Source organism: Lontra canadensis, unplaced genomic scaffold (assembly GCF_010015895.1).
Source record: "Lontra canadensis isolate GAN:19392208 unplaced genomic scaffold, GSC_riverotter_1.0 scaffold109, whole genome shotgun sequence".
Taxonomy (NCBI): Eukaryota; Metazoa; Chordata; class Mammalia; order Carnivora; family Mustelidae; genus Lontra; species Lontra canadensis.
The window spans coordinates 68386-92662 of record NW_022631103.1 but is presented as its reverse complement, the minus strand read 5'-3'; the positions used below and the strand labels follow the sequence as shown (position 1 = coordinate 92662).

General features: G+C 53.3%; 3 protein-coding genes across 4 annotated transcripts in view; 1 reads left to right on the top strand and 2 right to left on the bottom strand.

The window, feature by feature from the left end:
* MROH7 (maestro heat like repeat family member 7) overlaps positions 1-4701 on the bottom strand; it is a 56240-nt gene extending 51539 nt beyond the window's left edge. The window contains exon 1 of the mRNA XM_032839794.1: positions 4677-4701. The gene's annotated coding sequence lies outside the window, so the exon portion shown is untranslated. The remainder of the gene's footprint in view (positions 1-4676) is intronic.
* Positions 4702-6353: 1652 nt separating this feature from the next.
* Positions 6354-17148, top strand: FAM151A (family with sequence similarity 151 member A). The gene is made up of 8 exons (XM_032839799.1): positions 6354-6591; positions 7600-7746; positions 11320-11472; positions 12414-12573; positions 14014-14238; positions 14929-15068; positions 15798-15941; positions 16389-17148. Exons 1-8 carry the CDS (start codon positions 6465-6467, stop codon positions 17060-17062), a joined length of 1770 nt encoding a protein of 589 aa, XP_032695690.1. The 5' UTR covers positions 6354-6464; the 3' UTR covers positions 17063-17148.
* Positions 17115-24277, bottom strand: part of ACOT11 (acyl-CoA thioesterase 11) — a 46833-nt gene continuing 39670 nt past the window's right edge. Inside the window, exons 10-16 of one of the 2 annotated variants that reach the window (XM_032839797.1) lie at positions 23936-23991; positions 23081-23147; positions 22635-22718; positions 21406-21539; positions 18876-19007; positions 18108-18234; positions 17115-17380 (exon numbers count right to left, since the gene is read on the bottom strand). In XM_032839797.1, coding sequence (XP_032695688.1) covers positions 17225-17380; positions 18108-18234; positions 18876-19007; positions 21406-21539; positions 22635-22718; positions 23081-23147; positions 23936-23991 — 756 coding nt within the window. In that variant the 3' untranslated portion in view covers positions 17115-17224. The remainder of the gene's footprint in view (positions 17381-18107; positions 18235-18875; positions 19008-21405; positions 21540-22634; positions 22719-23080; positions 23148-23935; positions 23992-24277) is intronic. The other variant, XM_032839798.1, reaches the window with a different exon arrangement.

Sequence of the window (24277 nt, the reverse complement as noted above, 5' to 3'; positions counted from 1 at the left end):
AGATTACCAATGACTACACTGACAAACATCGCTGGGCACCATTTAAAAAGCTGTAGTGAAACTAACCACTAAGCTGATTTCCGGGTTACCCAGGTCTGTCTGGAAATCCGCCTCACGGCCCCCTCCAGGTCCCCGCCCCAGGCGTCTCAGTGCTCAACAGTGAATTCCCTCCTGCCAAGTCAGATCTCCCTTCTCTACCCCCTCCCTGTTCTGCCTTCTGTGCCCCTGCCTTGCCTGCTCCTGGCTCTGCCCCCCAACCCCTCCACCTGCTGCCTCAGGGGCCTGGGCCATCTAGAGCTCCCACCTGCTTGCTGCTTCCACGTGGCCTACCAAGCAGTATGACCAAATTTTCTTACTCCACAAAATCCTCATGGGGCAGGAACTCCTGTCTTGTCCCAGTAGCCCCTCCTCGTCCATCAGCTGCAGTGACAAGCCTCTTCCAAGAACCCCCTCTGACTCCTCCCTCCTCTCCCCTGACTTCATGCACTCAATTAACCAAAAGTCCTTCCAATTTTGTCCTATCCCTCCAACCCCACACCCTCCACTCTGGCTCAGGTCCTCATCCCTGGAAGCCCAGATTTTGGCCAGTCTTCTAAATACTGTCCACAGGGCCAGCTCTCCCCTGGGCTAGCCGCCACCATGGCGGAGCAGGGGAGCCTCCCTGACAACTCATTCCCACACCTTCCATGTCTCCCACTGCCCACAGGGCACGTCCAAGCTCTTTGTCTGGTGTCAAGGCCCCCTCACCGTCTGTTCCTGCCTGCCCAATTCTGCTCCCTTTGGATTTTGTTAATTCATACTGTAACATATGCATACAGGAAATTGAAGGTATCATGCCAATTCTGGTGAATTCTCACCGAGCGCACCACGTAACCAGCTCCCAGACCTAGAAATGGGACATCACCCGGACCCCAGAGACCTATCACTATCCCCCACCAAGGGTATCCACTATCCCGACTTCTAACACCATCGTTTAGATTTGCCTGTTTCTGTACTTCGTTAAGCGGAATTGTACAGCCCACCCTCTTGTTCTGGCTTCCTTGGTTGAATACTGTTTGTGAGACTTCATATATTTTTTCATGTGGTAGTTGCTCCTTCCAAATGCTGCCCCACCTCTGATCTCTTTCTGCTTTTTATCTCTTTCCAGAATCTTCAAGTAGTTGTTTTTCGGTTTTCTTTTTAAGTTTTTTCTTTTTTTCTTTCTTTCTTTTTTTTTTTTTTTTTAAGTTAAGTAAACTCTACGCCCAATACGGGGCTTGAACTCACGACTCCAAGAGTCATGTGCTCCACCAAGTGAGCCAGCCAGGTGTCCCCAGGAAGCTGTTTTTTATATTCTGTCCAGAGTTTACAGCCGTTATCTCTAGGAAGGTTGTTTGAAAGGAGCTGCTTTGCCATTACTAGAAGTAGAATCTCGCCTTTTAACTTTTTTTTCTTACTTTTCTTTTCCTTACTCGCTTTAGGATTTCTGAATTGGTCCGCCTTCTCTTACTCTGCTTTTCTCTCTTCTGCTTGGTGAAAGTTACATATTTCATGTCTATTACCCTAGCCATTTGAACATACACACTTACTGGCAAAGTCTGAAATTAAGTAATGGTGTCATCTACCTCCGGAAAGCCAACCAATAAAAACCGAAAGGACCTTGCAAGAGTTGTAGTCAGCCACCTGCCAACTCTGATGCTATCACCCTTTATTTAGCCCAGTTCTGCTTTCTAAACCCTGCCAATGAGACCCTATTGTTTTATGTGATCCATGGTTGCTTAGGTTTAACCAATACCTTGGTTAATATCTGACTTTTTTTTTTTTTTTTTGAGATCAATTTCAGCTTTACTGACATTTTTTAAACTGAATCTCGGACCCACCACCTGAAGAACCGCCTTCATTGGGACATCCGGGCAGCTCGGTCATTAAGTGTCTGACTCCTGATTGCAGCTCAGGTTGTGATCTCAGGGTTGTGCTGTCAAGCTCCACGTGGGGCTCTGTCCTCAGCGAAGAATTGGCTTGAGATTCTCTCTCTCTGCCCCTCCCCCCAAGCACCAGCTTGCTCTCTCTAAAACATAAAGAAATTTAAAAAAAAAATAGGCCTTGGGGCGCCTGGGTGGTTCAGTCGGTTAAGCACCTGCCTTCAGCTCAGGTCATGATCCCAGGGTTCTGGGATCAGTCCCACATCAGGCTCCCTGCTCAGTGGGGGATCTGCTTCTCCCTCTGCCTACCGCACCCCCCCGGTTGCGCACGCTCTCTCTCTCTCTCCATCGCTCACTCACTCTCTGAAAATAAATAAATAAAATCTTTTTTAAAAAGAATATCCTTGGTGCGTCTGGGTGGCTCAGTGGGTTAAAGCCTCTGCCTTCGGCTCCGGTCATGATCCCAGTCTCCTGGGATCGAGACCCCATCAGGCTCTCTGCTCAGTGGGGAGCCTGCTTCCCCCTCTCTCTTCCTCTGCCTGCCTCTCTGCCTGCTTGTGATCTCTGTCAAATAAATAAAATCTTTAAAAAAAGAAAAAAAGAATAGCCTTGGGGTGCCTGGGTAGCTTTGTTGCTGGGCATCTGGCTTCAGCTCGGGTCATGATCTCAGGTTCCTGGTATCCAGCCCTGCACTGGGTTCCCTGCATTACAGGAAGCCTGCTTCTCCCTCTCCTGCTCCCTGTGCTTGTGGGAGACCTCTCTAGTGGTCTCTCTCTCTCGCTCTGTCAAATGGATAAAATCTTTTTTAAAAAAATAGCCTTTATCATTTCTTTAGTAAGAGTTTGTTAGTGGTGAGTTCTAGTTTTTGTTGGAAAAAAAACTTCATTTTATCCTCTTTCTTATTTTTACTGTATGCAGAATTCAGGGTGTCTGTTATTTTATTCGAGTGCGGCAATGGTAATATCAATATTCTACAGCCGCCTGGCTCCATCAATGCTTTGAGAAGTCACTTTGCCAGCTTCGGGGTGATCAGCTGCTTCTGAGATCTTTGACTTGAGTTCTGCAGTCTTTCTGTGACATACGTAGTTATACATAACTTTTATTTTTTCCTATTTGGGATCCATGGTGATTCCTCACGCTGGAGGTTGGTGCTCAGTCATTTGGAAGTTTTTCCACAAATATAAAAAAAATAATTGCCTTTCCCTCTTTCTCTCTCAGTTCCTCTCCTGCTCTGACTACCCTCATGCCAGCCCTTCTCCCTGTCTTCACCTCTCCCACTTCCCATCTCGTGGCTTTCTGGAGAGATCTTATGTAATTCTCTAATCAGCTGTGTCTATGCTATGTTAAGTCTTCCCATTAACTTTTTCATTTCAGGGGCGCCTGGGTGGTTCAGTGGGTTAAGCCTCTGCCTTCGGCTCAGGTCATGATCTCAGCAGGGAGCCTGCTTCCCCCTCTCTCTCTCTGCCAGCCTACTTGTGATCTCTCTCTCTCTCTCTCTCTCTGTCAAATAAATAAATAAATAAAAAGATTTAAAAATAAATAAAAATAAATTTTTTATTTTAATTGTGTTTTTCATTTCTGGAAGTTCTCTTTTGCTCCCTCTCAAATTCACTTGGTCATTCTGCATAGTCTACTGCTGTTTGTTCATGTTTTCAAGGTAGTTTTTATTTCTTTAAACATATTGCTTTATTCCATGTCTGGTTGTTTTGACTTCTAAATACCTCCTGGGTCTGATTCTGCTGTTTGTCTTTCTGTCAGTTTTCACTCTTGGAGCCTTGTTTTCTTATGAGTTTTGGGGTTGCAGACTATGAGCTGTTCATTTTCCTTGACCCTTTGCCTGGGAATTCGTAAGTCCTGGTTGAAGCTATGTTCCTCTTGAAAAGATTTGTTTTTGCTCCTGGTGGTCACCTTGGGGCACCCCCGACTACCTTAAACTAAATTCTACCATTTTGAGTTTTTGGACCACTTAGGGGGTATGAATTTGGACCAAGGACCAGTGTGAGGGACAACCTGTGGTTAATCATTTTCAGAGGAATTTATTTTTTTTTAAGTAGGTTCCGCACCCAATGTGGGACTTGAACTCATGACCCCAAGACCAAGACTAACGTGCTCTACCAACTAAGTCAGCCAGGCACCGCCAAGGCAATTTTTTTTAACTCACCAAGTGCCAATATCAAAACCAGCAAGTGGGTTTATTTCTCTTTAACCCTTATAAAGGGTACAGCCTTTGGGTTCCATTTTCATGAAGGTATATCCTACTAGAATCCCCACTTTGGAGGGGAGTCCTAGGCTTTGTCCCTTGTCACCTCAATCTGTACAAGCACCAGAGTGGAAGTTCAGGGTCACCAGGGTTTGGCAAAATTCCTCAGGACCAAATTCAGCCTTGACAGTTGCTTACCCCTCAGACAGCTACATGTCATCTTGCAGAATTTCCTATCCCATCAGCTGAGAGATGCCCTTTCAAAGGTTATTATATTTTATCCAGCATTTAAGTTGTTTTCCCTGGGAGGCTTATCCAGTGTGTGTAGCTCATTACACTGCTGGAACTGTGCCCCCATCTCCTCTCCTCCCATCCCCTCTTACACAACTTCTGCTGTAGCAACACAACTCCAGACTCACAGGAATGGTCCTGGCCTCTCTCCCTTTCTCTCATGATGGGCCCTCCACATAGAATCTTCTTTCCCTCCCACTCTGTTGCCCAAAACTGGGTTCACCTCTTGGTGGTGAACCAAAAGACACAGCCAAGCCCAAGGATAGGAAAAGAAAGGGTTTTACTAGCAACAAGAAAAGGAGCATCCCGGGGGGCTTTTAAGCCACGGCTACACACGTAGTCACCAAGGCGTGTGTGCAGTGGGGAATCTGCATGGACTTGGGGCCAAAGTCATGTGATGGTAACTGAGCCCATAGCAGAATCTCGAGGCCTGTAAGGGCCAACATCACCAAGTCTCTGGCTCTCCTGGGTCTACTATCTCAGTATTCAGAGGGGCTGAGATCCTGTGGAGATAAGTCAAAATGTGTGTCAGCTCCATCTTCACTTCTGAATATGCTGGGGCTGTGTCCTGACCTTATGGTGGCTGTTGGTTCTTGTGTTCTTTCACAAGTATCACTGGCAGTGGAGTCTTTTGAGGCCTGGTGTCCATTTCAGAGCCGCTCCACCTGCCAAAACCCAGAGCTGGATAAGGTCCCTCTTCTCCAAGACGTAGCCTCTAGAACCCTCAGAACCAAGAGAGGCAGGCAAGCTCAGACCTCACTGGCTTCTTTCCAAAGGATAATGAGATGCTTTTTCTCTGATGCTCTCACCCTGTCTTTGGTCCCAAGCCCCAGATCTCTATATCCTGAGTCCTTCTGGGTAGCTCTGTGGGGATGACCCCCCAACCCCGACTCCATGAGACCTGAACCAAACTTCCTCCTGACCTGCTCCCCATCCTCCAGATTCCCTCCCTCTGCCCATGTGGGCATCATTCATCATTCATCATTCTAGATATTCTTACAACACACACACACTCTTGAATCAGTCCACCAGTCACCCTGGTAGATTTCTCTGTGAGCATCAATAAACCAAAGTCCCTGTGTACATTACAGGTGATTCTTGGACTCATTTAAACTCCAGGGTCCCCCCACCTGGGTGGCTCATTTGGTTAAGCGTCTGCTTTCAGCTCAGGCCATGATCTCAGGGTCCTGGGATTGAGCCCCACATCAGGCTCCCTGCTCAGCAGGGAGTCTGCTTCTCCCTCTGCCTGCTGCTCCCCCTACTTGTGCTCTCTCTCCCCCCTCTCTCTGACAAATAAATAAATAAAATCTTAAAAAAAAAAAAGAGAGAGAGAGAGAAAATTAACTCCAGGGTCCCTGAAGTAGAGATAGTCTCTAACTTACTTCCCACACCAGAGCGTCCAGGACACCCTCTGCACTAGCTAGTGACTCAGCCCCTTCCTTGTCAATTTGCTGTCCTGGGAGTGGCCTGTGTACCCTAGGCCAGCACGCCAAGCCTATCAGCTTCAATCTCAGGTAGATAATCTATCAACCACAATCTGCGATGGAAGGAAAATTCATTGCCTCTGGCAGATCTACTATGTCCTTGTCACTAACACTTGCTTGACCTTGGTGACTTCCTGGGACAAGGCAACACAGGGAAATGACGATCCAGCAACCACCTTCTGCACAGGAGGAGAACCAGGCTCAGGGAGGAGAAGACTCGTCCAGGTCTCAGGACCGCAAGGTCAAGCTGGGTCTAGGTCCCTGGTCTTGGAACTCCCAGGCAGGAGCAGAGACAGGGAGCAGACAGAAGCTTGGTCCAACATTTTCTGGCCTCTCAATGTGCTCAAAGGTCATTTTGGAGGTGGTAGAACTTGCCTGATTTGTTAAGATCCTGGGAGGGTGTGGAAGGAGGAGGAGCCTCGGACACTATCTCCGCCGGAGACATTCTGACACTCGGGAGCTGGTGGGCCCTGGTGGAGTAGTAGGTGCTGCACGGGGTTCCCACGTCCCAGTGGGTCCCAGCTACAGGGAGCCTTGGGGACCTTTGGGCCGCGGGGACTTGGGAGGTGTTCTACAGAGAGACTCGTCATGGCCTGCAAGAAGACGTGCTCAAACAGTCGGACCAGGTGGGCCCTTCTGGGCAGTGCCAGCGTGGCTCTGGTGATCGCCATTGGGTTGGTCCTGAGCTTCGTCCTGCAGCCGCACAGCCCGCCGGGTAGGGGCCCCTGTCATGCCATCTGGCTGGCTTCCCCATCCACCGCTCTGACTCCTCCTCCTCTCTCTCACCCCACATCCCTGCTACGACTCTCCCCATCAACTTTCCCCTCCCCCTCCACCAGGCTTGTTGCCTTCAGCCCAGACCTCCCTCCTGTGCCCCTGAATGGACCTTCCTTTTGAGGGGGTCCTATAGGCATCTCAGACTCAGCAGAGGCCGAGTCTCAGCTCAATTTATCCTTCCCCACACCCAGTCCTCCATGGGCCCTCTCTGGGGGAAGGATCTCTCCCTTCCCACAGAAACCTGGGGGCAGCCTTCATTCCCTCTCCTGCCTCATGTCTGTACCCTCAGGCCTGGTGTCTTGAGGCCTCTGCCTCCCCACCCTCTGCTCTCCTTGCCCCCCAAGCTCCCAGGCCTCAGGTGTCCTTAACTCCTGCTACAGCTTTCCTGCCCACAGTCTCAGTGTGCAACCTACTCTCCCAGCTAGTGCTAGCTCTGCAGCCCATGAAGTCTTGCTAAACACAAATCCCCTTGCTGCCCTCAACACACAGCTAGCCCCTTTGCTGGCATTCATGGCCATTTACAGTCTGATCACAAGGCCCCTTTCCAGGCCTGCCCTCTCTTTGTCTCCGCTCCCATCTGTACCTGGCCAGTAGCTGTTTGTCCAGGTGACCACATTCTTGTCCTTCCTCCCAGCCTTTGCTGATACCGTTCTCTCTGTCCCCCTTTTCTTTCAGAGTTACACCCTTCCTCAAAGCCCCCTTAAATGTTCTCTCCTCTTCCTGTAAACTTCCTGACCACCCAGGCTGGTTAGGGGGCTCTTTGGTCCCAGGAGCCCACATGTTTCTCTCTCTCTCATAGCACTGGTGTCTCTGGGTCCCCATCCCTCTGCTAGATGAAGAGCTGGACATGCCCTGGGACCCCAGGGGGCATCAGTGGGATGAACAGAGAGGAATTTTGGGCAGAGGCAAGAACTGAGGCCAACAGCTCCTTTGGCTTCCATTCCAGACTGTGAGCCTGAGGCAGTCTGCCGCCCCGACGCAGACATGCTGGACTACCTGCAGAGCATGGGCCACATCAGCCAGCGGGACGGCCTGCTGGTCACCTGGTACCACGCTGCCAACAGCCGGAAGGAGATGGAAGCTGCCCTGAGAGGTAAGTCTGGCTGCCAGGGCTGGGACAGGCCAGGGTAGAGGTGAAGGAGACGGGGGGAGAGCAGGGGTGGGGATGAGACAGATTCCAAAGTCATGGTGTCCTGCCCTCTGCCCCAGCTACCCCTCTCATGACCTGCCAGCTGCCAGCTGTCCCAGCTCGGAGGTCCTTGCCCTCAAAGCCAGTGGAAGCCAGAAGATGTGAATTTGAGGCTCAGTGTTATAAAAAAATGAGCTGTGGAAAGCTGAGCAAATTGTAGAATGCCTCTGAGCCTCTGATTCGGAGTGATTATGGTTGGCCCTGGAGTAGCAGACCTGGCCCCACATCGTCAGGACCTTGGCCAAGAAGGCGGCCCAGGGCCCCAACCAGGCAGTGCCCAAGAGCAGGGAGCATGGACAGGCACCCCTTAGCCTAGCTCAGGGATCCAGAGGCCCAGTTTGCTCCCTGGGGGTTCTACCAGGTCTCTGCAGTATAAGGCTGGTAAGGCTGGCCCACAGCTGAGGTGGGGACCCTGGGTGAGACTCAGGGTTGGGGCCAGGCTGGTGAAGGCATCTTGGACGTGAATGAGCTTCCATGAGGAGAGCAGAGGCCAAAGCCAAGATCTGGGAGGCAGGCAGAACTCGGTTCAAATCCTACCTTGGTCCTTTACTGTCACAGTGATTTGGGACATGTGACTTTCCCTCTCCGCAGTTCAGTTTTTCCCTCTGCATGATGTGGATTAGTAGAATTCCTGTATCACTAATCGTCCAAACCAGATCACACTGAGCCTGCAGAAATACACCAGACTCTCCCAGGCAAAGGAGGAATATGGCTGCTCTAGTTAAGTGAGCCTACTTGCTGTAAATAATGATTAACACTTAGTGAATGCCTAACCAGGGCTATCCTATTATTTTAGTTCTTGTAAATGAGAAAGAGGAGGCACAGAGAAGACAAGTAACCTGCAGGAGTAACACAGATCACCTGTTTGTCGCAGGGCTCATGCCTGTGGTCTGGGTTCACAGAGGAGGAGTTGGGGGAGGGTGGGAGGAGGGCTCTGTAACTTCCTGTCTGATGGGGGGGTGTTGGGCAGCCCTCCTTCTCCCCTCCTGGGGCCACAGGAAATGGATCCTTCCCTGTTCGCTTGTTTCCTCACACCCCAGCCCAAACATGTCCATCTCCAGATTCAGCATCTGGAAGGCGAGTAACAACGTTTCATGGTAAGAGAAGACTTTTCCAGAAAGAAGCTGGGCCTAGGTGGCAAGCGCAGGGAGGCAGGTTAGGGCCAAAAGGTACTTTCCGCTGGTCTACAGTTCGATTCATTGAGCATTCCCTGGGTCCCTGCTCCAGGTTGATCTCAGGAGAAGGGTTTAAAAATGAGTGAGCTGTGACCTTGTCTCCAACGGGCTCACGGTATCTCCTGGGAGGCGGTTAGTGCAAGTTCAGCAAGGCAGCAGCATTGGGGTCACCAGGACTCAGAGGGCTCTCCATGCACCCCTGTCCCCCAAGACTGGAACTGCCCCCCATTGGATGGGAACCATTCTCAGGAGCTACCATCTTACCTGCACCCCAACCCGGTTCCAGCCCAGCTTCTCTGGGCTCCACTGGGTCCCCGAGCCTTTTGGACCCCTCTCTCTGCATTCTGAAGTAACCATAAGTTAAGATGAGAAAAAGCTTTGTGCTCAAGTCAGAAAATGAAGGTTGCCCTCATAAAGCCCTTCATGGTTTAACAACATGTGTTTGTGTTCACGTCCTACTTCCATGGCCCCGGGGGGCTCATCATCACCATGCCAGTAAGGACACCTGGGAGTACCCTGTTCTAGAAGCAGGATCCGAAACATTTGGAGGAAATGGGATGATGTGAAATGCTTGGCTCACTGCCAGGGACATCCTGGCCCTCCGCTTCCTTCCCCTCCTGGAAATCCAGGCACCTAGATTTTAGGAAATCTGCAGAAATTCTCTCTGACTTTGGCTGAGCTCGCTCCTACCTTTCCAGACCTAGGCTTTACTGAGCTTGACTTTCCTGTCAATTCAGTCATTCAGGTGTTCATCATTCAACAAACATTTCTGAAGCTCCTTTTTTAGGCCTGATACCATCTGGGTCCGGAAATTCAAGTGATGGTCACTTCAAACCCAGACCCTGCACCCTGATGCCTACACACAGGAGCAGTTCCATGGGACCAAGCTCTCAGAAGGGTAGCCCCGAAGCTGATGACTAAGTCGGACTGGACATGGGGTTCAGGCGTGGCCTCCCTGAGGAAGTGGTATTTTAAGCCCACACTAACAGATGAGCAGGACGTAGCCTAGTAAAGCTGCAGAGGGAAGAGTGTTGCCAAGGCAACAAGCAGACGTAAGAGCCCAGAGATGGGGGGACAGAAAATACTCAAGCCTCACTACTCAAAGTGCAGTCCAAGGCCGGGCAGCTTGGGCCGGCTGGGGAGCTGGGAATTAATGTAGAACCTTGTCCCTGCCCCTGACCTGCTGATCAGAGCTTGAATTTTAACAGTTCCTGGGTGATGGTTAGTAATGTTGCAGAAGCTGGAGGGGCCGGAACCTAGAGACTGAGGGAGAGGGGGACTCCAGGTGAGATAGAAATTTTGTCAGGGCCTAGTCATGTGGGACCGCAAAGGCTGTGGTAAGGAATTGGGGTTTGAGTCCAAGGGCAATGGGTGGGACCATTTTGTTTCATTTTTTAGCAAAAAGTGACATGAGCAGGTGCATGTTTAGAATACTCCTGTAGTTGTTGCGTAGAGAATGGACTTCCGGGGGGGCAGGGCTAGAGGTGAGAGTTTAGGAGGTGGTGAGTGTGAACCAGGACAAGAGGCCCCTTCTGACGCCAGTGTGCAGAGCTGAACGTGAGCCCTGGCTCCCTCCCTCCCCTCTTCCCTGTGCTGCGCTTCCCAAATGCCAGTGGCCCTGGCAGAGTCTTCCAAGCCCACATCCATTGGGAAGGCCTTAGCTCCCTCCTAGACCAAACTCTGGAGGACAGGGTTTTAAAAACTGAAATTTAAAAAATTAAAATAACAAGGCTCCATGCTACAAAGGTGCAGGGAGATGGGCAGGCTTGGGTACTCCAGGCGGGAACATGCATCAGAGCAGTTTTTCTAGACAGTAATTTGATAACGTGGGCCTTAAAAGTGACCCCACATAGCCCTAACTCTAATTCCACAAGTAGGCCCTAGAAATGATTCAAAAACCAGAAAAGACTGTGCATCATTTATTAGTAGCAAAGAATTGGAAACTACCAAACTGCCTCAGGAATAAGAGGTGGCTCACAAAATCACGGGAGCACTCTAACCAGAGCTTTTGTAGCCTTTACAAAAAAGAGACATAGATGGTGAAAATGTCATAATATTGAAGGAAAAAGATTAAAAATTATAAACGCAGTGGGGTCTCCACTGCGTAAAAAGCGTGCATAGACAAAAATGGAAGAAAACACATCAAAATGTGAACTGTGATGGAAATGTGGGTTGAGTATTTTTCTTCCTGCTTTTCTGTATTTTCCAAATGTTCTTCGATAAATGGGTAAGACTTGGATGATGAGGAAAAAAGAAAAAAATCTTTTTCAAAGGAGCTGATCCAGTTCTGCCTCTTACCCAGGCAATACCATGGTCCTGGAGGCCGATGTCACAGTAGAAGGACTCAACACAGTCAATGAGACGGGGGTCCCTATCATGGCGCATCCCCCAGCCATCTACAGCGACAACACCCTGCAGCAGTGGCTGGAGACTGTGCTGGCCTCTTCCCAGAAGGGTAAGGACTCTCCGAGCCCCTCTCCACCCCTCCAGGCCAGCCCCAGACTCACTGCTCATTGCCTGAGCCCCACCCCCTGCCAGGCACCCGGGCCCAGGGAATTCTAGGTGAGGTGAGGGATGGGAAAGGGACAGGTACACCGCGAAGTGCAGACATGTTCAGGTTGTTGCCTTCAGAATCCCCTGGAACTAGGTACAAACTGTTCAAAGCCCAACTCCACCCTTCCTTCCCAGGTCCCTTTGCCAATTTTGGTCAGAATCCAGGCCTTACCTTTCCACCTCCCATCTGTCATTCACCATGTCCTCCCTAGACTTGGCTGCTCTGTCTTCCCTCCATCACCACCACTGCATACATCTGAGTGAGCTTTCCCAACGCCAGTTTTGTCACTCCCCTCTTTAGCCCTGCATGGCTCCCCATTGCCCTGAGACAGCGTGTCCTCTCCTTGGTCTGGCTTTCAGCAGCCTTCTCTAACCTCACAGCTTCATCCCCCTGTGGTTTCCCTCATCACCATTCATCCCCAGCCCCTCACTGCCTGAGTAGGACAGGCCTTTGTTCACAGGGGCCTTGCCCTCCTCTACGCACACACCCCTTCCTGCAGACTGAGTGACCTCCACACAGGCTAAGTTGGCTAAGGACACTCTAAGCCTGCCCTGTCCAAGAACCATGGTCTCCTCTCTCTGATGCTTGACAACCCATGTGCCTGCCCAAGTCTGAGCCCTGGGCTGGCCTCTGCTTTCTCCCTACAGGGACAGGGCAGGTCCCTCCTCTGTGGTAGCTCAGCCTGTTTGAAAGCCCTCTTCACACCCAGCTGGAATCTGGGCCCTGTCTGCCCACCTCATCACCCACCCCACCCCAAACACTTCAGGAAGTCATGTCTGCTGGTTCCTTCTGCCCTGAGCATGAGGGGCCATTTCCCCAAGCCCTTCGGCCCCTCCCTGCAGGCATCAAACTGGACTTCAAGAGCATCAAGGCTGTGGGCCTCTCACTGGACCTCCTGCGGCAGCTGACAGAGGACGGGAGAGTCCGAAGGCCCGTATGGATCAATGCTGACATCCTGAGGGGCCCCAATGTGCCCATCTCAGTCGAGGTTAATGCCTCACGGTGAGTGTCCACTTCTCTCCCCCAGCCATGGCCAGCGTTCTTCTTCGCTGTCTGGCATAGAAAGTGCTCAGGGCCCCTTTGCCGAATGTACCTACAGCCACACCATGGAACCAGACCTCTGAGCCTTTCCACATGCTGTTCCCTTCACTTCGAATGCCTTTTCCCTGTTCCCTGGTGAACCTTTGCCCAGTCATTACCTCCTGCCACATCTACCCTGACATCCCAGGCTGCTGAGAGCCTTCATCCAATCCGCACGTCCTCCTAACACAGCCCTGATTTCGGGGGCTGTCACAGCCAGATTACCGGTTTATAACCCCTACTCCATAGTGGACCCCTAGAGGGCAGACAGGGCCCAGTCCTTTCATATCCCCAGGGACCAAGGCAGGGCTTGGCTTGCTAGAGAAAAGCCTAAAAGTGCTAACTCCTTCCCCAGCCCCCCTGAAATCCTAGCACTGCCCCCAACACCCCCCCCCATACACCAGCTCATAGAACTCCAGTTTATAATGAAGGGCCACACAGAAGGAGAAAATGTGTCCAATTTGACCCTTACATAGCAGCGCAGTGTTGAGAGCATCTCCCACCATGTTGCAGAAGGGAAAGCTGACAGTAATTTAGACTCTGTTTGTTGAATGTTTATTATGTGCCCATGCACTGTTTCCAAAAATTACTGTAGTTATCAAGAGAATGAGGTAGGTACTATTATTTTCATTTTATTAACACGGGAACTATTGCATTGAAGTTAAAAGAGTGGCCTAGGTCTAAAAATGGAGAGCAAGGATTCTAAGCCAGGCCTTTCTGATTCCAGTCATCCATCTTTCCATCTGTCCATCCATCCAGAAAGCCAGCCAAACATCCATCCATCCATCCAGTACTTAACTATGATTCTCAAACTGAGGTGCATTTGGAAAGCAGCAGTTGGAAAAATGTAGTCAGTGGCCCAGGATAAATAATGGCTCATCTTCTTGGAGTGTTGATAATACTCGATAGTTTGGGGGAGGAGAGGGTAACATTATTGCTCCATTAAAATTCCTACCAGGGAAAAATTTACATGGGATTTAAAAATAAAACCTGAAGCTTCAGAGACAAGTAGCAGAGTCTAGATTCCCACATCTGGGGCTGTGGCTTGTCTCCCCTTGTCCAGCTGGGGATGCTGAAGGGGCCCTGCCCTACCAGAAGGGGTAACATCGTTGAGACTAAAAGAGGTTGAATGAGCTGCCCAAGCTTAAAGAGTCAGGACCTGAACCCAGAACCCCCTGACTCCAAAGTCCATGCCTCATTCGTAGGACCTGAATAAGTCACTTGTGTTCTTCGGGACTTTGCTTCTGTCCTTACACTCTACATTCCATAGGACTTCCACTTCCTAGCCCAGTGATGGGAACCCAGGAGATGAGGAAGGGGCCAGCAAGGCTCTCAAAGACCAGTGTCTCTGATTTTCTGCAGGTTCTTGGCCTTGGTCCAGGAGAAGTATCCTGAGGCCACTCTGTCTCCGGGCTGGACCACCTTCTATGTGCCCATGTTCCCGAACATGACATACACCCGAGCCATGGTGGAGAGGATGCAGGGATTGGTGGGCGCACTGCCACAGAGGGTCACTTTTCCCGTGCGGGCTGTCATGGTACGGGCTGCCTGGCCCCACTTCAGCTGGCTGCTGGGCCAATCCAAGAGGTGAAAACTCCCAGGCCCCTGCCACAGCCCCTGATCTGCCAAACCTGCCCCCGGGCACCAGTGCCCCCTAGGGAGATCCCACCCCCCTTAACCACATCTGTCCAACACCCACTGGTGTTCGCATCCTCTGCAGCATCCCTGCTCTCTGCTTGTATACCTCTGGTGATGGGCTTCTCACTATCATCCGAAGCAGCCAGTCCATTGGTGGATAGCTTGACCTAGTGGCCAGTCTTCCTCCCTGGGAGCCGGCTGTGCCCAGGATCATTCTCTAGGGATTGAGGGACTCCCATATGTACTCGTGCGGTCTGCACCCAGCTGCTTAGTCCCACCTTCCTCGGCCTCCTCCCACAGGAGTTCCAGAGCTGTCTCCTTTCCCCTCCACACCTGTTCTCCCCCACAGCCTGTACCCATCCTTGTCTATCCTTGTCCCATTCCTAAGACAGGACCAGAAACAGACACCCAGGGAGGAGGCAGGATGGGGCAGCCCCTCCTGCTTAATCTTTCTCTTTTCCTTCCTGAAGCCCCTGTGACGACTTCTGCCCCTGGGAAGGCAGGAACAATTCTCAGGGAGGAGGGGCTGGTGGGAAGCTGGAGGTCAGCTACTCTCATCCCTGCGCAGCTAGGGTGCTGCTCTGGGATGAGGACCTTGCTGGGCCCAGGCAGGAGCTGACCTGGCTCTCTGGGCCCCAGGTACAGCCTGACGCTGTGGCAGGGCGCCTCGGACCCCGTGTCCGTGGATGATCTCCTCTACATCCGAGACAACACCGCACCCCACCAAGTCTACTATGACCTCTTTGAGCCTGTCCTGTCGCAGTTCAAGCAGCTGGCCGGTAGGGAGGGGCGTGGAGCAGCCAGGGAGGGTAGGGGGCCTGAATTTTGCACAGGACGGCATTTGGTGGAGAGTAGAGCAGAGCTAGAGAAGGGAAAATTCTGGGTGGACTCTTAAGCACGTATTGTAGGCCAAACTTGGGTATGGTGTGCTGTGTCAGCCTCAGATATCCAGGAAGCAGTGATTCCATTCTAAAGAGAGAGAAACTGACCTTCAGACCACTTAAGTAATCTGCACCAAGTCATTTGCTCTACACAGCACAGCCTAGATGGGAACCCAGCAAATCCCAAACCCCATGTACTTTTCCCTTGCAGCATAGTTTCTCAGAGCCTGCCCCCTCTGCACCAATGTACCTACTAATCAGTGACCCAGATGCTACCTGTTAACTTGTCCAAACCCCTTATTCCCTTGACCCTGGACCTAGGAGAGACTCCAGTTAAACTATCTCCCAGGGAACCCACGAGACTCCACATTCCTGCCATGGGACCCATGTTGGTGCGGGGACGGGGAGTTCCATCTTTGGGGCTGGGCAGACTTGGCTCCATCAGGCTCCAACCCCAGCAACTCTGTTGTTTGGCTGTGGGATCTTGTGCCAGCCCCTCGTAATCTCTGAGGACGTGTGCCTGGTGGGGTGCCTTGAGGCAGGGTGAGAATGTGTGTAGACATAGGGCACAGAGAAGGTGCTCTGGGAACGGTGGCACTTTCATCTTGACAATTTGGGGCCCTGCAGCGAATGCCACACGGAAGCGAATTTACTACACGGGAGGCAGCCTGATCCCTCTCCTCCAGCCCCCTGGCGGGGACGGTCTGAGTGTGGAGTGGCTGGTTCCTGACCTCCAGGGCAACAGGAGAACAGCAACAGTCAGCCTCCCAGGTAAGGCCTGCCTTCAGCCCCTGAGCCCCTGTGCTCCTAGCTAAACTAGGCAGCTTGGCGGGGGGGGGGGGGGTGCCCTTTGTATGGGGCAGGAATCTAGGGCCTCTGTGACCGTGGCAGTGTGCTAGATGCCATGGTGGAGGAGAGCCCGGGGCCCTAACCTTCAGTGCCCTTGAGTCCTGAGCCCTATCTGCTGTGGAAGAGGCAGGCCACGGCCTCAGGACTGAGTCCCAGTCAAAAGCCCAGAGCCGAGCTAGCTGCTGATCATGTCATTTCTGATGAGTCCCGGGCACATTTATAAAGCAGCCTTCCACTTGGAGCCCAGACCATCATCGACAGATCTCAGCAGATAGGGCACCAGCTTCTCCTTGGCTGCCCCCATTACCACCCCTGGATACCCCCCATCACCCCAACTCCTGACACCATTGTCTCCACCACCCCTTTCAGACAGAGAAGGCATGATCCTGCTAAATGTTGGCCTCCAGGGGCCTGCAGCCAAGGACACCGTGGCCATGGTGCGTGCCCCAGGAGGTCCTGTCCTGACGCTGGAGTCCTGCCTGCTGCAACTTGCTGGGCGGCCTGGACGCTGGGGTATCTACCTGCGCATAGCCGAGCCTTTGGCCCTCCGGCCGGCCCTAGCCACACTGGCCCACCTTTCTGCTCATGGCCACCTGCTGCGGCCTGTGTGGATTGGGGCCACGGTCTCCCATGGCAGCTTTGTGGTCCCTGGCCACGTGGCCGGCAGGGAGCTGCTGACAGCTGTGGCAGAGGTGTTCCCCCACGTGACAGTGGCACCAGGCTGGCCTGAGGAGGCGCTGGGCAGTGGCTACGGAGAACAGCTGCTTGCAGATATGCTGGGCCTGTGCCAGGGTCTCTGGCAGCCTGTGTCCTTCCAGCTGCAGGCTGGGCTACTGGGCCGGGACACGGCTGGGGTGGTGGCCAGGCTGCTGGCAGCCTCGCCCCAGGCCACTGTCACAGTGGAGCACAGCTCTGAGGGGGGCGGCTATGCACCAGTGCGGGAGGTGCTGCTGGCTGCCAGGGCTGTGGACAGGACCCGAGTCTACTACAGGCTGCCTCAGAGGGACCGCGAAGACTTGCTGGCGGATGCTGGCAGGAACTGAGTGCCTGTGGGGGCTGGGCCGGCGGTCACCTGGGTCCAGGCTTCTCACGGCGGAGGCAGCAAGGAATAAATGCTCCTGTCTTCCTCAATGCACTGCCAATGTGCCCTAGGGGCAGCAGGATGGAGGGGGAGTGGGCATGCGGTGGCCACTGTGGGGCAGGGGCTAGAGGGTTTGGAGGCTGGGGGCCAGATCACTACGGTTGTCCAACAGGAACTGCTCACAGGCCTTGAAGGTGGTGTAGAACTCCGAGGAGAGACCAGCCACGTTGGTGGTCACATAGTTGAGAAAGCCTGGGGTAGCCTGGTTGTAGTAGGACACCTGCCAGGTAGGGAGGAAGCCACATTCAGGGAGGGGGGATGGGGAGGGGGTGGGGAGGGCAGCAAATCCGGGCCAGCACTCTGGGGCTCTAGAGGATGATGTGGTGTGACCCTGGTGGCTGAAAACCCCGCTTCTTTCAGTCATCATAGACGGTACTGCTAACCTGTGCCTCCTTTGTCAGATGGGGAGGTTCTGGAGGGCAGGGAAGGGGTCTCCCAAGCCCTGCACAGAGAAATGTTGCTCTAGGGTCATGGAAGGAAGTTAGAAATAAGCCCAGGGATGGTGCTGAGAAGCCCCTCAGGTTACATGTATAAAGGTAGCAAACACCAATGTCCCCACCTGGGTGCTGCCCCCCCCACACACACACACTGGCCCTCTGCTGCCTCCCCCACATTTTCAATTAGCGCTAACTGCCTTGCTGAGTTTTATTGGCCCTGAGAGCCATATAAAGCCTTCCTAGACAAGAGAGGTATACAAGTAAATAATGAGATGAATTTTAGATCAGAAACCTAGGCCTCTGCCCTCGGCATCCAGGGCTGTTTCAGAGACCCTGCTGTCTTCCTCCTCACAGATTAGATGCAGCCCCTGACACTCCTCGGCTCCCCAAAGCTAGAAAAGAGCCTGCAGGTGGGGCCCAGGTATGCAATTGACTGAGCCCACAGCACCAAGCTCTGGACATGCATGTGGCCTTGGGGAGGGATCTGGGGGTTGGGGACATGGGACTCACCTTGGTCAGCTGGTCCCCCTCTCGCCAGAAGCAGAAACCAGAGCAGAGGGTCTCCCCGCGCCTGTATGCTGGTGTCTCAGGGTGTGTGGGCAGTGTAACTGACCTCAGCGCAATGACGTAGGGGTCCCTGGAGCAGAGCCAGGATAGAGGAGGTAAGGGCCTGTTCCCCCAGCTCAGGCGCCAAAGCCCCCTCCACACAGACGACTCCACCAGAGGCTGAGGCACAGAAACTCTTAAAAGGCCCAACAGGGGCTCTGGGCCAGGCTAAAGAGGAGGGCCTGTGTGTCAGCAGCCCCGTATTTGCCAGGAGCCAGCATGGCTTCACAGATTTTTCTGGAAAAGCTGCTCCGCTACAGATGCTCAAAGGAGTCCCACACTTTGGGATTTTGTGCTTCATTTTTCTGTGCTTGTCCCCAACAGAAGTGATGCTGTGCGTCCTGGCCTCGCCGGTCTTTAGTCAACATGGGGCCTTCAGAGGGTGGAGGCCAAGGAGGTGGCCCATAAGCAAGGGCCTGCCATGTCTGGGGAAAGGCAGCCTTGTCCCCCTCTCCCCTAGGGACAGAGACCACCCTGCCTTAGAGCACATGTAACCAGAAGGGAGCTGCAACCCCTCTTTTTACCCATAGCAAGACCCCAGCAGCCCCAACAAGCCAAACAGTGCCTGGAGTCCCACAGCAAACAGGAAGAGCCCTGAGTTCAAGCTGCTGTTCCCTCCCAGGGAGGAAGATGAGCCCTGCATGCCTCCAGCCTCAGCAGTCTGGCACCCACCCATTGTCACAAGGCTTCCGCCGAGAGGCCAGGATCACAAAGTCCTGGGGCTTGGCATCGCCGCCGAGGACAGGGCTGATGACATGGTAGATGGCATCGTCCTCGTCCACCTGCTGCACGAGCTCCACGCTCCTATAGGGAGGCCCAGAGGTCAGGACTCGAGAGTCACACTGGTGGCTGCTCCTGGGACAAGCCAGTCCAGCCCAGGCCCTCCCATGCTTCAGTCTTCTTGAGCAGAGTCTGGGGGGGCACTTGGCCACCTACACTGCTCAGCAGGGGCCACAGGAGGGCAGGAAGGCCAGGCCAAGCACGTGTGAACACATACACACAGGTACGCAGGCAAATGCACACAGACATGGGAACAAAGATATGCACAGATAAAGGCACGCCCATGGGCATACACAGACACAGGTCCTGCCCGTGCACACACAGCCCTGCACAGACGTGTGACAGTGTCCTGGTTATGAGTGCCTGCCATGTGCCACTGTTCGTGGTGCTTTCCATGTACTGTCTCATTTAACCCCACAGCAGCTGACGCAATAGGTCCTCTTGGTGTCCCCATTGTATAGACAAGGGCCTGAGACTCAGGCAAATAGCCTGCCCACAGCTGCAGCCCTTCAGGCCCAGGCATACTGCATGTGGGTCCAGGTATACACACACAGGGTCACACCAATACGCACACACAGAAACATACATGACCATGTCTGACCCTACCACCTCCTTCCCTGCGCTCTCACCCTCCCTCAGAGGCTGCCTCATGAACAGGGTGCGATGGGCAGGGTAGAGGGAAGCAGCTAAGGGCTCCCTTTCCCCTTAGGATACTCTCCTGGCCCAATCCCATCAAGTATCAAGATCTGATTTTGCCTTCAAGGCCCACATCAGCCTGCCTCCTCCAAGAAGCCTTCCTACCATAGGCCCAATGCCCCCAACATCCACCACCAAATCACCTCCCAGCTTTGTAGAATGTCACTACTAACAGGCTTGGGGTCACCTAGACCAGGGCTTTTTGTTTTTTTTGGTTTTTTTTTAAGATTTTATTCATTTATTTGAGAGAAAGCATGCACCAGTGTGCACACACACATGCACACATGAACAAGCCAGGGAGGGGCAGAGGAAGAGGGAGAAGCAGGCTCCTTGCTGAGCAGAGAGCCTGATGGTGGGCGAGGGCTCCATCCCAGGATCCTGGGATCATGACCTGAGCCAAAGGCAGCCACTTAACGGACCAAACCACCCAGGCGCCCCTGACTTAGGCTTTTTAAAGCAATGGTCTTTTGTGCACCAAAACCTTTGATTAAACAGAAAGCCTGTGTGGAAACAGCCACAAGTAGGCCTGCTCTGGTAAGATAGATGGAAGTAGGAAGGGGAAGGCAATTTGTCAAAACTCAACTTGCCAGACAACCTGCTCACTGAATTCCCACATGCACGGATCCTCCTCATGGACTGACTTGGGAACACAGGCACCTCGTAGAGCAGCCACAGGAGAAATGACCAAAGTAAGGTGTTGGCACAACAGAAAATGACTTTAAGGGAACTGGGAAAAAATACCAGTTTCAACTTTAACATTCTCATATTAAATACTGAAATTTTGGCTGTTTTCCTAAGAACAGCTTTATCTTCCTTGGCTAAATTCAGGAAGAAAATATTCACATGGAGAATCAGTAAATTCAGGGAACAAATGTATTCATAGGAGTAACATTTATATTCAGTAACTCACTACATTCAAAAATAACATATACGTGCACATTTCCTTAAGAGCTGGCAGACTGGGTGAATTCATCAAACTGGCCGTTCCATGCCTTCCCCTGAAGCTGGGAGGGGGCCACCAGCCCCCTCAGCATTCTAACCCCCATTAAGTGGTCCTGAGCCTCCTATGGGGATACAGAATGCCACAGAACATGGTCTGAAAATCACTGATCTAGGAGCACCTGGGTGGCTCAGCTGGTTGAGCGTCTGCCTTCAGCTCAGGTCATGATCTCAGGGTCCTGGGATCTAGCCCCACAGCGGGCTCCCTGCTTCTCCCTCTGCTCTGCCCCTCCCCCCCCCGTGTGCGCATGCGTGCACTTGTGCGCGTGCTCTCTCTCTTTCAAATAAATAAAAAGAAAAACCAAACACGGGAATTTAAAAGACAAGAACAGAAAAAGGGGAAATTAAAAAAAAAATCACTGATCTATCCCAGAGTGCAAATGCATGACCCACACCTCAAGTACCCACGTTAAGAGGAGGAAAACTGAGGCCTAGAAAGGAAGGGACTTGCCCAAGGTCACAGAGCCGGTTGGTCCAGAAACATGACTTAAACCCAGGCCTCCAACTCCAGTTCAGGCTCAGTCCCTCCGGAGGGCTCAGAAAGCCCTCAACTCTGACACCCGCCCAACACATAACAGCACTTCCCTCACACCGCACCCCACGCCCCGCTAAAAGCCAGCAGGGGCTGAGCATCAGGGAGGACCGCTCAGCAAGGGATGCCCAAGGGCCCCGCTTCCCCATCAGGCCTGAGCGGAGTGCACTGCCCCGCCCGCACCTCAGCCCTCACCGGTAGTGCTTGTCCCACTCGGGCCTCCGAAGCAGGTCCGAGAGCAGCAGAAAGGCCTGGGTGGCGTCCACATGCACCAACATCTCCATGTGAAAGGACAGGAACTTGTCTTCCTCCAGAGTGTACAGGCGGACCTGTATGGGACAGAGGGCAGCCTCGGTCCCGCACCTCCTCCCCGGGCTATGCTGGGCCATGGGGTGAGCTGACACCACGCTGGAGGCTGGGGCTGGAAGCTCAGGGCTGCCACTGACTTGCTGTGTGACTGTGAGAAAGCGATTCAACCTCTCTGAGCCTCAGGCTCATCCCCATGGAAATGGGCCGCTGGGAGAATCTGGCACAGGTGGACAGGAGGGTGTATTAGGAAGCAGTGACTAAGGCAACAACAGAAAGGGTCCTCAGAGCCAGGCACCTGGTGAAGCCCCTAACGTCACAGATGAGGGGCAGTGACTCTCCTCAGGGCACAGGCAGAGCTCATGTCTTCCCTCAACCCAGGCTTGTCCACTGGCCCTATCTGCGCAGGGAGGAAGGAGCAGAGAGAGGGAGGAAGCAGCAGGGCAGAGAATAGCAGAGATGAGGGGTTGGGGGCTAGATGGTGGGTGGGCAGGAGAGAAAGATTTGGGGGTTCTCCACTCCAGGTACTGTGAGAGCACCGTGTTTCTCTAACTGGAATGGTTTCATGGGAGAAACCAATTCCTTTTAAGAAGGTCGGTTAAGGGGTGCCTAAGTGGCTCGGTTGGTTGAGGGACTGCCTTCGGCTCAGGTCATGATCCTGGAGTCCCGGGATCGAGTCCCACATTTGGGCTCCCTGCTCAGTGGGGAGTCTGCTTCTCCCTCTGACCCTCCCCCTCTCGTGCTCTCTCTCTCTCTCTCTCTTTCTCTCATTCTCCCCCTCTCAAATAAATAAATAAAATTTAAAAAAAAAAAAAGTCAGTTGAGCATCTGCCTTCAGGTCAGGTCATGACCTCGGGGTCCTGGGATTGAGCCCTGCATTGGGCTCCCTGCTCAGCAGGGAGTCTGCTTCTCCCTCTCCCTCTGCCCCCTCCCCCGCTTGTGTACTCTCTCTTGCCCTACTCTCTCTCTCAAATAAATATTAAAAAAGAAAGAAAGAAAGAAAGGAAGGAAGGAAGGAAGGAAGGAAGGAATAAATAAATAAATCCTCCTTGGACATGAGTGGTTTGAGAGAACTTCTGTTGCTTGAGGTCAGCCATCTGGTGGGTGGGGCCAGCTACCTGGTTGATCTCAGAAGACAGCACCCAGTTGTCCTTGGCCACCAGCATCTTCAGGGAGGAGACGTTGTTGTAGCTCAGGTAGACCTGGACAGAGCACACAGAGAAGCTTCACCTTCTCCCCTTCCGTGGGGGCTCTGGGCCAGGAGGGGACATTGGGCAATGAAGGGGTAAGAAGCGGGGGTGGGTGCCAGGCCCTGGGCCTCGGAATAGGAGGCCCAGCCTTGGGCAGACTCACTGTGTGACCCTCTTCTCAGGGCCTCAGCTCCCTCCTGCCAAACGGGGACAGAGGAAAGCCCTTTGCTAACTATACCAATCTTGAGTCATGACACAGTATCCTGTCCCCCTCAGGCCTACTTTCAAACCCATTCTGACAAGAACAGAGAGTCAGGGTCCCCCCCACCCCCAACACGGGCCTGTGGACTGTCCCCTCAGAGCAGAGGCCTTACCTGGTTGCTAGGGTCCCAGGGGACAGAGAGGGGCATTTCTGCCTGTTTACAGGATACGATGTACTTCCTGGGAAAGGGAAGAGAACCACCATGGTCCCTGGGGAGCCCACATCTTTCAGAAGACTTCGCTCCCAGTGCTCAGCCCTGCAGCAGGGGAGGGACTCCTGTCCAGCCACGTAGACAGGCTGGGCACCCAGAAAGTGGGAGCTGAGAGCACACAAACTCGTCCAGAAGCAGAGTGAGGCCAGGGCCAGGGTGCTGGGGGAAGACTGGCTCCCCGTGCCCTCGCCGATCAGATGGCCTTGGCTGAAGCAGCTTTGCCCTCGTGCCTCAGTGGGCTCCTCCGTACGGTGGGGCTGGGCATTGCACCTGTCTCATAGGGTCATCATGGTGGGGAGGGTCGGCCTATGGTAAGTACTCTGTAGATTCACAATTCTCCTGTCCACGAAGATGGCAAACCCCAGCGTATTTCCAGCACTTTCCAGCGTGGAAGTGTTCAGCAGCCGTGGGCCACACCAGGCTGTGCGTCTTGAGCAACTGCCTCTGCTCTCGGGACCTACCCAACACTCATCGCAGTCAAGGGAAGGAACCCAGGATTCAGAAGTGGCCAGACCTTGCCAAGATCAAAGTCTCACTCCGCCCATCATTCCCATCTGTGTACCCATGGCCGCCTAATCCCTCTGCTCAGCGTCCTCGCCCAGACATTGGGTCAGGAAGACCACTGGCTAGTAAGGTTGTGCGGACGTAAAGGCCCCAGCCCAGTGCCCAGCACAGGGGCGGCACTGAAGAAATGCCAGTCCCTGGGGCCCGCGGAGCAGGCGGACAGCCCTGAACCCTCCCACCACCCACACTCACCTGTCCAGCCGGATCTTCTTCCTGGCACTAGCCTCTCGATAGCGCCGCTCACCATCCTGGGGAGAGACGCAGGGACAGACTGTGCTGCAGGCCGGGCGAGCGCCCACATTACTGTTGCCCCCCTCCCAAGGCCTGAGGAGGCCCTGCAGCCCTGACGTGGAGCTTGGGTCTCACGGGGGCAGCCCAAGGCAAAGCAACCTGGACAGGAAAAGGGCTGAGTCTCTGAGCTGCAGCCCCTGCTTCCCCCAGACTCTCTGAGTGACTCTGGGAGCACCACCTGCACTCGCTGGGCCTCAACATCCTCCTCTCCACAAGGGGATCGCAAAGGGCACAGACAGTGCT